At 47.7% G+C, this 15,527-nt stretch overlaps 1 protein-coding gene across 18 annotated transcripts in view; it reads right to left on the reverse strand.

The window, feature by feature from the left end:
* Positions 1-15,527, reverse strand: part of LOC149353166 (uncharacterized) — a 331,688-nt gene that overhangs the window by 195,680 nt on the left and 120,481 nt on the right. For all 18 annotated transcript variants that reach the window (XR_016290916.1, XR_016290919.1, XR_016290917.1 and 15 more), the window contains exon 2: positions 11,714-11,771. Coding sequence is in view for 12 of the 18 variants with exons in the window: in XM_089582368.1 (XP_089438494.1) it covers positions 11,714-11,771 (58 nt within the window). In the remaining 6 variants the exon portion in view is untranslated. The remainder of the gene's footprint in view (positions 1-11,713; positions 11,772-15,527) is intronic.

The following is a 15,527-nucleotide window of genomic DNA, read 5'->3' on the forward strand; positions in this document are numbered from 1 at the left end:
TTGGTTGGTTTATGGGGTTTAACGTCCCAAAGCAACTGAGGCTATGAGGGACGCCGTAGTGGAGGGCTCCGGATAATTTCGACCACCTGGGGTTCTTTAACGTGCACTGACATCGCACAGCACACGGGCCTCGAGAATTTCGCCTCCATCGAAATTCGACCGCCGCGGCCGGGATCGAACCCACGTCTTTCGGGTCAGCAGCCGAGCGCTGTAACCACTGAGCCACCGCGGCGGGGCAGAGGTTGAAGTGGAAAGTGGCGGGGTGCTTGCCTGCCAATTTGAGCATTTCTGCTTCTTCGATTCCCACCAAGGAAAATTAATTTGCACGCTGAAGGATTATATCGAGTTAGAAACAGGCATCTTTGCTTACTGCAAATGCATACATCCACGCCCTGAGTACTAAAGGAAGAAGCAAATAGGAAATTAAAAAAAAAACTGATCGGTCAAATGTCAATAGCGGCGTGGGTAGCGTGGGTAGTAGCAGCAGCCATTGCTGTAGCTGAATACGAAAGTACTCAGCAGTATAAAAATGTTTAAAAAAAAAACAGTGATATAAATGACAGTGAGGTACGCTATCCAAACGAACAAAAGGTGTGTATATATAGCAATTGCGATTTGAGATTTCAAGTCAGCGCATATGCAGGATAACAAACATTACAGATTGAAAGCGATCAAACCGCAGCGGTGACCAAGCGGTTTGAGTATCCGCCTTGCCTACGGGAGGTGCGGAGTTCGATCCCCAGCGCCGCCGGCTACGCCCCGGTGATACGGTAGATGCAAGCTTTCGCCTGGCCTGGTGCTCGGCTTATTTAGGCTGAAATGCTTAGGAAATAGGTCTTTGACCCTACCTTTTGTAGTCGGAAAACACCTTGTGACGTGCGGTATTTGGCCACAGATGTCTTTGCGCCATGAAAATTAATCATCATCATCATTGAAACCTATCAGACCTACGTTGCGTATAAAATATGTTCGATAAAAGGAGAGCTTCAAAGAATCACTGGGGTTCTGCTTAGAGCCTAGCAACAATCAATACTTCTCAGATCGAACAGTTGTCTTCGTTAGGCGGATGCAGGCAGGTAGACAGCCCCAACGGGAGCGAGGTGTTGGATTGAAAACATGTAGGAAGAAAACACTATCGCATGCAAATTGATTTGCGCGCGTGTGCGGGGTGTCAAATTTTAGACCTTAAATATTTTCTGCCAGCAAAAAAATCAACAGTATATAGATCAGCCGAAGTACACGCAGAGAAAGCGTTTTGATGTGCTAACTGATGTGCTAACAAAGTAAAGCTTTACAGCTTATGGGTACCGCGCTTGCAGATAAGACAAGTACTGCAAATAAAGATCCCCCATATGGAGCTGTTCTGCGTAAAGCTGTACGGAGAAAAGCCTGCTTAACAGCGATATTTGGCATAGTCCCCCACGCAGGAGAACAGGTGTATGAGCAGCAGACAATCTACTTCAAACGTTATAATTACAGAAAGGATGTGGCAGTGCTTAAGACGGTACAAAGGGAACGAGACACACACATGCGCTCAGCACAATGTGTGTGTCCCATTCCCTTTGTCTCGTCTTTGCGCTGCCGCATCATTTCCGTCGGCATGAGCCAACAAGCCCGAATCAGCCCTCTTCTAGTTATAATTACAATTTAGGATTCCGCCTCGTGCGCCAGACACGCACTCCGGTGAAAGGAAGTAAAGCAATGAGCAAATGGCGCCTGCGAACATTGACGAGATCGCTCTTTCAGCACCAAAGTGTCAACTCTAGTCAGCAGTCACTGGCTAACATCTGGGCCAGTCAGAATACCGAATCAGTGACGCCTGAAGGTGACACTGTGGTGATGGGAAAGTTATTGCTGTTGAATTGTAAATCCTTAAGGAAAGGTTTAGAACATGTGCGTAAAGTCGATATGACACCGGTAGCTTTGCGACAATAAATTATTTATCTATTTCCAAAGGCTAGAATCTATTGTCGGTGTCCTTCGTTAATAATAAATCGTGGGGTGCGTAAGATGAAAAACAAAAAGGATAGGTATGGAAGACACAAAGCCAAATAGCTATTGAACGGAAGAAATCTATCTGGAAAGTATGAACAGGTTTCTTTTTTGGCTAATTTTTTAACGTAAAGCATGTCTACAAACAAGAAACTATTACTTTAGTAAAACGAGCTTCTGGGCAAGTTGGTTACTTTGCTTCCACATCACTCCAGCGTAAAAAAGACGAGCACTATTAGTCCATCGCAGCATTTTGTCCAAACATCGCGCACTAGACGAAGCGGCACCTAACAACTGATTACTTGTCAAACGCCCGCCCTACATTGAGAAACTGTCCAGTCATGTTAGCATGGCTCATGTTCTGTGCCTGTTATGGTGCGTAAATCACGGCTCTATGAGCTTTTACCCGCTACGTTGGCTCAGTGGATTTGCCAGAGCCCAAGTTGGCGGAACCGAATCTCGGGCGGCGGCGGCCGAATTTCCATGGGGCTAAATGCAAAAACAGTCGTGTGCTGTGTGATGTCAGCGCACGTTAAAGGAATCCAGGTGTTGTAAATTAATCCGGAGTTCCCCAAGCTTTACCCACTGGTCACAATGTCCCCACTGAAAGCGTGAAATGAGCGTCGACGTCCTTTCCGACCACAAATGCTTTGATTGCGAGTAGCCACTGTTCGTTCGCTGCGCACGGATAGCCAAAACACTTCGCAATGTTCATTAAGTTAGAATCAGCGTCATTGCGAAAAGCAACGGAAATAGATCCCGGATTCAGAAAAAACTAGTCTTCTGTCCCCGTGAGTTCGGTTCGTAAGTTTTGCCCCACGCGTATAGGTACCAGTGAGTCACGAGCCAATCTTTCCTTTTATAACACTACACAAGGGATCAAAAGCCTGTCATTTTCTACTACTTTAACTGTATGAACCACTTTTAGGATAATTTTCGCGTGCGCTTCGACTACAGCGATTGACGCATGAACTTTATTTTTGAGAATATGCTTCTGGTCTGCCAGTAGCATTACCTTTATTTGGTCGCACACCATTATTTCCGCTTAATACGGGCGGGCCACCTCTCGGCATATCGCGGCAGTAGTAGTAGCACAGTTGAACACAGCTCATAACAATGTTGCCTGTTTCATATTGTAGGAAGGCTGGGTAGGAGGTCCTGGATTTGTATCGCCTGGTGCTTTTTTTGTTTTTCAGTTGCGTGCTTCCGTCGCGTATGAATCAGAACTGGGCGGCACAGAAGCGCCAAACTGTCATTGCGGCGACGTCCGCCAGAAAAACCGTAAAATATCTGCATGGGCACGCAGCATGGTCCTCCTGGCCAGGAATTTAACCTGCAAATCAGCTTTCAGCAGCTGAAAGCCTTAGCAGCTGTGCCACTATGGCGGGCTCTTTCGAGCTTCGAACTTACGGTGTGATGAAATTCTGCTTAAGTGGGTGCGGCGAAAACTAAAAACGCCAGAAAGACTAACGACGGCTGCATTGGGGTGACCACTGCAGGCGGTCTGAGGACCAAGCTCGCCGATAACACTTATTTGTGTGTCATAGAACGGGTGGCGTAATGAAAATGAGGGGGGCGGTGAGACGGCGCTTACACGGATGGGGCAGCTTGTTTGGTAACGAAATTGTGTCCCGCTTCTTCTGTGCGTCGTCGACTCTGGACAACACGGACGCTGAGCGAAGAAAAATTTTGATTTTGGCTTACAGCGTAGCCGCTTCTTTATTTGGCTCCTCGAAGGCGCCACGAGAAACAACGTCGTGTCTCGCGGAGAGCGCCAGTATCGTCCGAAGCGGGCAACAAAATTTTGAGTTTGCCTCCTGCCTGTTCCTGAAGAGGGGACACGCGCTTGGCGGCCCTTGTTCTGCGTGGGGGCTGCGCAACTCAGCCGCGCCTGTGTTCCATGGAAATGAACCGTGCGGCTCTCTGGCACAGACCCTCCCTTTTGTTGTTCGAAATGACGTTAGTAAATTCTCCGAGCCGACAAGCCCCCACCGCTTTGAGCGTGTGTCATTCGCCGGGCTTGTCGTATGCCCTCGCGCCGGATCTCGAGACAGAGGCGGCCGATGTGGACGCGCGGCCAAGGAGCCACGGCTCCCGACGTTGCTCCGGCATTTGCCAAATGGGGGATTGATTCTGGAACCAACCAAATTACAAACTTTCTGGGGTCGTCCTCCGCGCGACTCCGCCGGAAACGCAGTGATTTACGATTGTTTTCGGGCAAAACGTTTTCAAACGAGGCACTGTCCGCGCAGCTTGCTTCTCTTTGTTTGGCGCGCTTTTTAAAAGCGGCGCCCATAGCCGCTCTCGAGCGCTGCTCCCACAGCTCGAACGTGCCGCTCCTGCAAACGATGCGTTTAGCAAACCCCGCGGCTCCAGCTAATGCTTCTGCCCCCCTCCCGGGTTTCCACGGCGATGCTGTATGCCGTGCATGTCTCGGCGTCGCGTAGACATCAAATCTTAAGCAGCCTTTTGGCGCGACCGGCGTATGCCGACTCCTATTTTATATTTTGCCTCTTCTTACTTGCGATTTTCTTTTTATTGGATAGGTGCTGGTGCGCACTGGTATTGCTGACGTCCAAGGTCCGCATCGTGCTTTGCTTTCTTCTTCGTTTACTTTTTATTTCTACGCCAGACGGGCGAGCGAGACAAGCTAATTTGTAGCCTTTGATATCGCCAAAAGAAGGAAAAAGCGCCCGTGAACCTAAATGTCGTTTGCGCTTTGGGGTCTAGATGACGGTGATAAAGCTCCGGGTCGCGTACACGTGGCAAAGAGCGACACAATAAAAATAATCGCGGGGCGTGGCAAGTTTTCGGCCGCAGCTTCCGCCGTTTCATCGGTTATCTCTGTTTCCGCGTCGTCTGTTCTTCTGGGCCTGGGGTCCCACCCAGCGGAACAAACGCATATTATTTTATTTATTTTGAATTTTATTTTGAATATGGAAACAATGCGGCTATGCTAGCGTTAGACCTGCCGTATTATATGTGATAGCGTGAATATGCACTGAAAAAAAAATCTAAAAAAGTAATAGTTTTCTTCTAATCAGAAAATCGGCATACTGTGAAGGAGATCAGGTTCACTGTGTATTAGGCGAAGACTTCAACAATGGCAACCGAAGCTCAGCCTTAGGTCTTTTTGCGTTGTGACAACACCTTCTACCTGGGAAAGAGTTCCGTAAGCACCATTCTTTGTAGAATACTTTCATCCCGTCGGGTAATTTCGTGACAAACATACAAGTCCCAACACAGCGCAACGAACACTTTCATAACATCACCGAAGCAGCAGCACAAGTGCCGTTAATTTTTCATATCCATTCGAGCTTTAACTGTCACGTTACACGGCTCGTTAGACAAGCATGCATTATTTATGAGCAAATGCGAACGTATTGAAGGCAACAGCTTCTTTTAAGAAAACTGCTTTACATGCCGTCGCTTGATTTTACGAGTTAAAAACAACAACTCCCAGACGTTTTTTTCTTTACTAGCTCCAAGAAGCGCATCGATAACTGTGCTCCCCCCCTCTTCCACCCGCCCGTCTCTTATTGTTGCCTCTATCATTTCTATTTCCATAGCTCCCTGCAGTGCCCGCGATTTAATTTCAGGCCTTTTTTAGTTAGCCTCAAAATGTCTGCCCTATATCTGAACACTGTCAAGATATACCTGTTATATACTTTCTTCTTGAAAGATATCAGCAAATTTTCACCTCATAACCTGAGTGTGCCTGCCAAATTCGCTCCACCCTATTCTTGATTTCCTTAAGCCATTTATTTCCCTCTAACGGTCCGGATCTGTGATCACTATTTGCCCTTGGTAGGTGTATTTCCTTACCATTTCCAATACCTCGCCGCCTATTGTAAACTGCTGTTCCTCTCATAGACAGTTAAACATTAAGTTATTCCCGCTCCAAATTTCAGCCCCACCGCCCTGCTTTTCGTGTTTCGGTTCTGAATTATGCGCCGCAATTCTTGACCTGAGTTGTCAGCGCAATGCCGTCGGCAAATCGGAGTTTACTTGGTGTTCACTATTAACTCGTGCGAAGTGTTCTGAGATTTGAAATAGCAGTACAGAGATTGTGCCACCTTGTCTGACCCGCTTTCTAATTGTTATTTTATCGCTGCCGCCTTGGCCAAGTGGTTATGGCGCTCGTCTGCTGACCCGAAAGTCGTGGGTTCGATCCCGGCCGCGCCGGTCGAATATCGATGGAGGCGAAATTCTAGAGGCCCGTCTGCTTTGCGTTGTCAGTGCACGTGAAAGAATCCCAGGTGGTCGAAATTTCCGGAGCCCTTCACTACGGCGTCCCTCATAGCCGGAGTCGCTTTGGGACGTTAAATTCACCATAAACCTTCCGCCATATTTGTTAATTTATCACTTTTCCTCCAGAGGACTATCGCCGCTGTGCAGTACCTCTATTGCCGATGTTTGTACTGAACGTTGTAGTTTTTTTTTAGACAGTGTCACTCCACACAATCGAACACGCCCGGTCATCGGTGTAGCTCACGGAGGCGCGCTTCAAGCAGCCTCCGTGCCGCTCCTCTCGAACACGAGGAAAAGATAGCTGTCGCCCGCTCCGAGCAAGCCGGCATGCAAGCGCTGCACTGCCTCGCTTCACGCAGCGGCTGGGGCGTTTTGCACGGAAACTCGCACGCAGCTGCATGCGTTAGGACGGTCGGCTGCCCTGGTGTGCTTCACCTCCCGTCACACCCTCCCCTCGTTCTCGCCTCCCCCCAACGTCTACCGCCGTCGAGACTGTGCAGGGACTCGCGCACCGTGGTGCCCAGGGAGCCGCCGGCGTGACGGATGGCCGCCGTCGGTGCGTTGCTCTGCTTCGAGCCCGACGCCTACAGCGAACGGGAGCTCATGGCACCTCCCGGAGCTCAACTTGAGGTGAACGAACGAGCCAAAAACGAGCGAATTTAACCAGCAAACACCGAAGGGAAGGAAAATCTTTTTTTTCTCTCTCTCTCTTTATCGCTGTCTCTCAGGCAGGAGGTCTAGTCGCGCCCGCGAGTCGCCCGAACCGGGCTCCTCTACAAACAAGGCTATCGAGCCTCTCGATCTCTGCGGTCGCAAACGCTAGCGTATTGGACACACCACTTTTCTGAAAGCTCAACATTATAAGCGCTCCATTTTGGGTGGTCGCTGAAACGTCTTTATTGGCGTCGAAGTAAACGTGTGCTCCTTGGTCCTAGCTCGATAGCTTCGGCGATAAAGGGATGGGTTATATGAGAGATAAAATGAAGGAGTGACTATTCGACGATTACAAAGAGATAGGTGACAGGACAGCGCTGTCCTATCCGCTATGTCTGTGTCGTCGTCCTTTCGCACTGCTACCACCATGGAAAGGAAACAAGGAGCACACCCAAAAAGCACGGTTTTAATATCATAAAAATCAGCTTGTCGAAAAGCTCGTCTTAATTAGAAGCTGCTAAATAACAACATAAGCAGCCCCAAGGCGATTTACGGGCAGTGCGCTGTAAATGTCGAGGAAAGAGCCAGTGCGCATTTCGCAAGCATACAGGGCTTGATGTCTGGTGGCAGTCGGTCTGATAGTCGCCCGTGTGCGAAGGTAACAGGGGCAGACCCAGATGAAGTGGTGCTCTGTGGCTGCAATGTTGCAATGCGGGCAGAGGCCGTGGCGGGGATCATCACTGTAAAAGCGACGCCGCCAATGTGTCGTGGAAGTCGCGCAGGCCTGTAGTTGACGAAATTGTGCCTGTTGGCGCCGTGTGTCGGAATCCCAAAGCGAAATACAAGGCGTTCCACCTAAGACTTTACACAGTTTTTAAAAATAGGCTTTTTGAGTTAGGGGAGTGCTTTTTTCGGCATAGCATTGTCAAGGGGGGAAGTACATCAGAATATATCTAAGACGTGATTACTAGCAGGCTGGTTAACTAATATTGTACAGTCAACTTTTTAGCTATTACTGTTTGGCTCCTTAATTAATCAGAGGCCTGTAGCCCACCGTAAGCAATATCATTTTTTTAATATCCAAGTTTTTAAAATTTCAAAACCACGGTTACCCTCTGTTGGACTCAGACGCCGTGAAGTCAAGTATTTATTCGGGCAGCAACACGAACACAACAGACAGAAGGAATTCAGTGGCTTCGCCTTATAAAGACAGCCTGGGTGCAACCGAGGCATGCCATTGCCCAGCGATACAAATGCACGCGTGAACAGTAATCGCGAACATCAGATACGCGGCGCACAGTAGCAAAGTGCAAGTTGTACTGCGCCGATACAACACCCTCGGCGCTGTAGCCCAACAAATTTCGGCTATATCGTGCCAAAATTGCATGCGCTTTCGAGAAGCTTGCAGGCAAAGCAACCTGTCCAGTGCACGTAACTCGTCGAAAAAGCCAAAATTTATTGGGCGACAGCACCGAGGAAACGCACATGTGACCATAGTCTGTATTAAAGGAAAAAAAAAAATATCGGGAAGGACGTTGTAATCATGCTTTTCCAGCTCTCATGCCACAGGCAGTGCGCGGTAGTGGTTATTGGGCATAATGAATAGGGAAACAAACCTATACAAAGTTCGACCAATGACGTTTTAGAAAGGTCTTTGGAACATTTGAACGGTACTTTTGAGCCGTCTGAGCGCGCTGGTTTCTTTCCAAGCGAAACTTTGTTTCCCAGAAGCAGCCAACGGCGAACTTCGGACTGACGGGACAACTAACATGCGTCCATGCCAGCACATTTCTCACTGATTTCCGGTTTGGGCGACGCTCAAGCATGCATGCAAGAGCGCTTCGGTGTAGTGCGCTATGAGCCAACGCCCGTGCGTTGGTAAGCGGCGCTTTCCAAAGCTCCCACCACTTTTAGCGGTGGGAGCTCCCGCGAACTATACGGGCGCGCTATACGGGTGAAGAACGGGTAGGGTAGAATACGCACTACCAGGATGAGAAATCTTGTTTTGAGAATCTTCTCTCTGCTTTCAGCCGCAGCAGGCGGGAAGGTGGTACCAGCACTGTACAAACATCGGATGTGCACTCTTCTGGCCGGCTGCGCGACACACGCTTTTGGTTGAATACGAAAGATACAGCAGTTAAAAAAAAAAAAAGAAAACTTGGCCTGAATAGTTTTGATGTGCACACGACTGCCAAGCTCCAAAACTAGCGCTTCTACTTCGGGATTTTTTTTTTATGAACGACTGCAGTTAAGCTCGCAAAGAAACAAGCAAAAAAAAATAACCAGAAAGAAAGAGTAGCGGCGAAGCAGCAATGCCTGAAGACTGTTGAGTGTCTCACGGTCTATCAAAAAACACCGCGTATGCGCCCTGTAACTCTTTAGGGTTTGATCAAGGCTCAATGTGCGCTTGAAACGCGTCCTTTCGACGAAGCCGCAGCACATACATACATTTTAAGTTTTTTTTTTCTTTTGCTGAGTGAAAGCTGGTAGGCATTGTTCATGGCTATTTTTGTTTCTTTTACTACTTTCCTATGTAATCTAAAGGAACTCCTTGGAGTAATACTAACATTCGAGCTAGTTGGTACAGCATCTTGAAAAAAAAAAAAAAATTCAAGGAGGCACTCTGTTGACCTAACGTGCAGTGAGGCGAAAGCCTTAAGTGCAGTGTTGCTGCTTGTGTCACTTATGTGTGGTTAAAAAGTTAAGCCTCGCCTATAAGAGTGCAACGCGACAGCGTCTTGCAACCCTGCCAAGGTCTCCACAGAACGCCATCGCCCATTTGGCTCTAAGCCTTGCTCGACGGTAAATTGGTTTTTGGGGAAAGGAAATGTATCTCTCTCGCATATCTCGGTGGACACCTGAACCTCGCCGTAGCGGGAAGGGAGGAAGATGGGAGTGAACGAAGACATCGTATTCACTAGACGCGCCTTTGTTCATTCCAAACCATGGAGCTGGCATGGCGGAGTGGTTACCGTGCTCGTCTCGCACTCCAGAGACCCTGGTTCGATTCCCCAACTCGACCAATTTCGTACTCGGTTTTATTTATTTAAGTGGACTGACTAGAAAGGTTAATTAGGCTAACTGGTCTTTACCATTGTTCTAATGCATCCATCATGTCCTGTCACTCACCTGTCAAGTGATGGAACTCTCTAGAATGTTCGACACAATGTCTATGAAACGTCTATTAATGATGGTTAATGATATTTAAGCATGACTTGCACATTTCCTGATACTAGTTATTGTATAGCTAGTGATATTTAACGCGACCTTAACTAGTACACTGACTAATTAGTGTTTTAAGGTACAGGCGCAGTGCACATTCCCACATGCCACTTCTTAACTACTGCTAATTACTAGGGGTGTGCGAATATCAAATTTTTCGAATACGAATCGAATACGAATAATTAGTTCCGAATATCGAATCGAATATCGAATAATCAAGGACAGACACATTTAATCACTACAGAACATTTATTTGGGCACCCAAGAACATCGCAGTTCAACTATCGATGATTAAATGAACACAAAAGGTGTGTGTCCATGGCTGCACAAAAAGTATCAAAGTCTCGAACATTATTCTTACAAGAGTGGAAATATCAGAGAAGATGGCTAGTACACAGCATTGATTAAGGCTAGATTGCCATCAGCACAGAAGTGTGTTGCTGGGATGACGTAAAAGGTTGTCGGGAAGGAAAACCAGCTGCACCACATGGTCAGGCAGAAGTAGTTCCCTTCTAACTGAAACGACTCGTCCAGCCACAGAAAATGCCCTCTCACTTGGCACTGACCTGGCACGTATTGCGAGGTACTTCGTGCACAGCTCTGACTATACCAGCTTCGCAGGTATAGCCACAAAAAAGCTCACCAGCGCAGTCAGCTACGGCATGGCCCTTGGAAGAAGAAAGAATTTTCCTTCCGTGTAGGCGCCGCCATGTTGTTATGTATCTGTGGATAGGGCTTGTGGATCGAAATGAACGCCGGTGCTCACAATGAATATTCGGCTAGATACGAATATTCGCGTCGGGTCGAATTTTCGAAACAACACGAATACTCTAATTTCGAATCGAATTCGAATACTAAAAATATAATATTCGAAATATATTCGAAAATTTCGAATATTCGCACAGCCCTACTAATTACCAGTTATTCATTTAGTCATTAAGTACAATGATTTAATCATGAAATCCCTTTATATTATGTTCCGATGTCTTTCACTTGCACTCGATTAAGTATCGATTGGCTATTGATTGGCATATGCCCATATAAGGCATGCATCCGAAACGCGGACACATTTGCTAACAAGTCTTGGTCACGACAGTATGAGGCATTAAAGGCTTTCGCCTTAAAAGCCTAAAAAGCGATTGTGGTGTCAGTTCTCTCTACGTCCGTAGACTTTTTTGCGCTGTTTTTTGCAAGGTAACTCCTCGGTGCGTAGAATGCAGGCTGCAAAAATAAAGGACAAGCGTCAGTCGCTACTTCACGACACCTGCAGAGAGCCTGGGGATGTTAGGAACAGTTGCTGCTCGTTATTTCCGAGCAACTTGCGGCAAAGCGCCGTGTTAGACGTGCTTTCTACTGCGGCCAGAGCAGCCACTATAGGGCGAATTCAAAGTCTTGTTAAACCTATTTTTTATGTTCTCCTTTTATATATAATCTATAAAAAAAAAAGCACGCGCCGTTGGAATATTCACAGCGTACACGTTCCGAGCCAAACGTTGCACTCAATGGTGCTCGGTTTCCTTGAGCTGAAAGAGACACACACACAAAAAAAGCGGACAGTCGCGTCATAGAGGTATACACAAAACAGAAAGCTTACCGGGTGGGCAGATGCACTCTGATTCTGGACTATTTCTTCTATTCCTAGTTAGAAGGCTCTGAAAGAAAGCAGAAAAAGAAGAAAAAAGAGAAAGGTAAGCCTCTAGATGGCGCATGCGAGGAGCTGTAAACGCGCCCGGTACCCGACAAAGGTTCAACAATGATTCCAGTTTTTCGTTCAGTGCCAACTCTGTACGTTCGCCTTCACGACTCTCGGGCTGGGTGCGGCTGTCGGGAAGTTTGCTCGGGTGGTGTGCTTTTGATCATCACACCATCAAAAAAGTTTTCCGCCGTCGTGATGCCTGCCGTAAACGTGACGCATTCTGAGGGGAAGGGACATATTAGCGCTCTCGCATTTAATGACAAACTATTTTGTGGCTGTATTCATATATGAGTTGCAACAGAACTCGAGCAAAAGCTGATTCCGACAAAACCGATTTGTAAAACGTTTCTTAACTGCGCCTGATCGACGAGGGGTTCACAACTTTACAAACTCGCCGACACATACAAGGCAATTTCCTCTGGCGTTGATGAAGCATATATGAAATATCGCACGCAAGATCGCTAATTGTACCAACGACTTTGTGATAATCATCAGATCCAGCTAAGCAAATTTCTCCGTAATCTGCGAATTAGCATTTTGGCGCAGTTTAGAACGTCACCAAACGCCTCTCTCTTATTCAAAACGCGCTCTTCCGATGACGGCAACAAGCACGACAAGTGTTCTCCAACTGCACCACCGGTGCACGGTGGTGCGGTCTCAAGTAATCAATACAGCGCATTTCCCAGGCAGACAAGCTTCAGCACTCACTTCGACCTCGCATAAACAAACTGTAGCCTCCGAGACATGTAACAATGGACACTTGGGAAATGGGAAATGTTCCAGGAGTGTTGGCAGTCACTGACCTCCCTAATCACGCAGTTTCAGAATACTCTTTGCACCATCGCCGCGCGCAAGACTCGAGAGGTTCAGCAACGCTTTGTACAAAACGCCGCATCGCAACAGATTATGCGTTCAAGTTGGCCAGGCCGGAGGCCAGGTTGAATCTCCCGCTTTCCACATTGCGAATATCTCTCTGTTAAACTCCCGCTAAGAGCTAGCAGTCACTGTTCAATCCGTGAAACAAATCGTAGCACGATGGTTCGTGAGTGGTACGAATATATCAAAAAGTAAAACCAAACTTCTGCTGGTATTGATTGATTTCCTTGTCTTGTAAGCCATGATTCTGTAGCAGTTTATTTCTGTGCGGTCCAAATCATTCGGATCAGCAAAGCTGCCGGCCAAAATATCCGCCGTCAACAGAATCCCGTGAAAGGAGCCCCGTGACAATGGCAAGCTATACAATGCGATGCCATCCGACTCTGCTTCGGAGCCTCTTTCGTAGACAATCCTCAGTACGTGTGTCAGCTGTCTAATGTCACGGTATAACACTAGTCCTGCTTAGTTTTTTTTTTTTCGCAATTAAGTGCCCGAAGGGTAATTTTGGCACCTAGGACAGACGCCGGCTACTTTCGCCTATCCGCTGCATGCCACTAATACAATTCCGAGGCAATCAGTGGCATGGGGCACATGGGAAGCGTGAACAGAGAAGAAAAATTCATGAGCCGTATTAACGCAGCTTCTCTCACGCCAGAGCGCTCCGTTAATGATCGATCCACGAGCAGTGGAAAATCAGGATCGCCCAATCGCGATGCCTAGAGAGAACTCTCTCGACCAATAGCGAAGCGCAGCAAAGGTTAAAAGCTCAGCCAGTTCGCGATCGGCGTGTGTCTTGTTCTTTGTCTTGCGTGAAGTATCTTGGCCGTGCTATTTCCAAGCAGAACTAATCGCGAAACGAACTTGTTCATAAGTACTTACTATAGGTATACGAGCGCACTCATAAGTAAGCTGGTAGTAGGTCTTTGTACGTGAGATAATTTTGTGATTGGTAAGCACCAGCGCACATTACCCAAAGAGACGACTGCATGACGCCGGAGATTTAAAAACTTGCATAAGGGTACGAAGATGAACAAGAAAAATATTTCCGCATCTAGGGGCGGAATTCACAGAGTCGCGATTCTGCGAATTGCAAACGAATCCAATCACTTGGCCCCAGTTTTCACGTAGGCTCTTCGGCAAGAAAAGTTCAGTGAATATGACCCCTGGTCTATTGCGCAGTCAGACTAGGTTCATTCGCAACATGTAAACATATGTGCGCCCTTCTTCACGAGCCGGGTGTGACCAGCCCGTGCTAGTGTGTAACCTTGCGCGTCAGTGCGTTAAAAGAAATGTCATTCACACGATGCGCAATATGCGATGTGCGAATGACCTTACTTAAATGACGCACTGCTGTGAAAAAATGTGAATGTTATTCAATCAGCGAATATTTGGGGGCAAAAAAAAAAACTGCTCGCCATCATATTCAGTGCGCATTCAAAGGACCCCAGGTGATGGACATTAACCCGGAGCCCTACACTGCAGTGACTTTTTCTCTACCTTCCTTCGTCTTTCCTTGATCACTCCATTCGTGGCGCTTTCGTGCCCAATAAGCGAGGCAGTTAGTGCGGCTTTCCTTCCCTCGTAAGCGTATACACCACCACCCTTACATGACACAACAGAAGTAGATAACCGCTTAGTAACAAATGCAGACAACGTACAACTGTAAATTACTCACTATATGACGTGCTTCATAACTCTGACTCAAAGCAAGTGCTTGCTACGCTACTTCCTAATGCTAACTATATTGCTTACTTGAACAACCAGTCTTGAAAACACAGCATAGACGTTTATCTACGTTCGTTTTGCGCGAGGGTAGACTGCAGCAGACGCTACTTGTCCGGGAAGAAAAAAGGACAAAACAAATAATTTCTTCCGCACCTATCTAGGTCGTGGTCATCAACATGATAAATCGAGACGCGAAATGCATTACCTAGCAATCCTCGGGTACTGCTACGTATAAAACATCCCCGTCGTGTCATAAGCAAGGCTGTAATGAGCATATATATTAATGTACACAGACGGATGTACGTAGATGCTCGTGTAAGAATAGAGAATTGTGGACTGTGCGCTATCTGCTGCACCCATGCCCGAGCGCAGCCCATTGCTCCGCCACTGACACTCCATTACTTACAGCGGGAGCATAAATCCGTGCCTGGCCGTGTGCGTGTGAGGCACTGACTGGGAACAGTTGCAAAAGCGTTGTTTCCTTTTTCTACAGGCCCGGCTGCATTTCGTGGTAATTGCATCTAGTCGCACAGTGTTCACAAGCGGGCTGTACTAAAAAGAGCTACTTCGGACGCACCCAACTGACAGGTATCATTTCATATTCAACGGCTAACCACAAAGCGACCTGAAGTTTATCACGCCTATCTTTAATAACGAAAAAAGTAAAATTCAGACCCAAAGTAGTGCCGCACAAGTGAGGGAACGGTTGGTCACTTCTTTAATGAAAATAAAACACCAGAGAAGTGTTCAATAATGTGTGTGTGTGCGTGCGTGTGCGTGTGTGTGTGCGTGTGTGTGCGCGTGTGCGTGCGCGTGTGTGTGTGTGTGCGTGTGTGTGTGTGTGTGTGTGCGCGTGTGCGTGCGTGTGTGCGTGTGTGCGTGTGTGTGTGCGTGCGTGCGTGTGTGTGTGTGCGTGTGTGTGCGTGTGCGTGCGTGCGTGCGTGCGTGCGTGTGTGTGTGTGCGTGCGTGCGTGCGTGCGTGCGTGCGTGCGTGCGTGCGTGCGTGCGTGTGTGTGTGTGTGTGTGTGTGTGTGTGTGTGTGTGTGTGTGTGTGTGTGTGTGTGTGTGTGTGCGTGCGCGCGTGCGCGTGTGCTCGTGTGCGCGCGTGTGT

Source organism: Amblyomma mixtum, chromosome 3 (assembly GCF_055824585.1).
Source record: "Amblyomma mixtum isolate Tamu chromosome 3, ASM5582458v1, whole genome shotgun sequence".
Taxonomy (NCBI): domain Eukaryota; kingdom Metazoa; phylum Arthropoda; class Arachnida; order Ixodida; family Ixodidae; genus Amblyomma; species Amblyomma mixtum.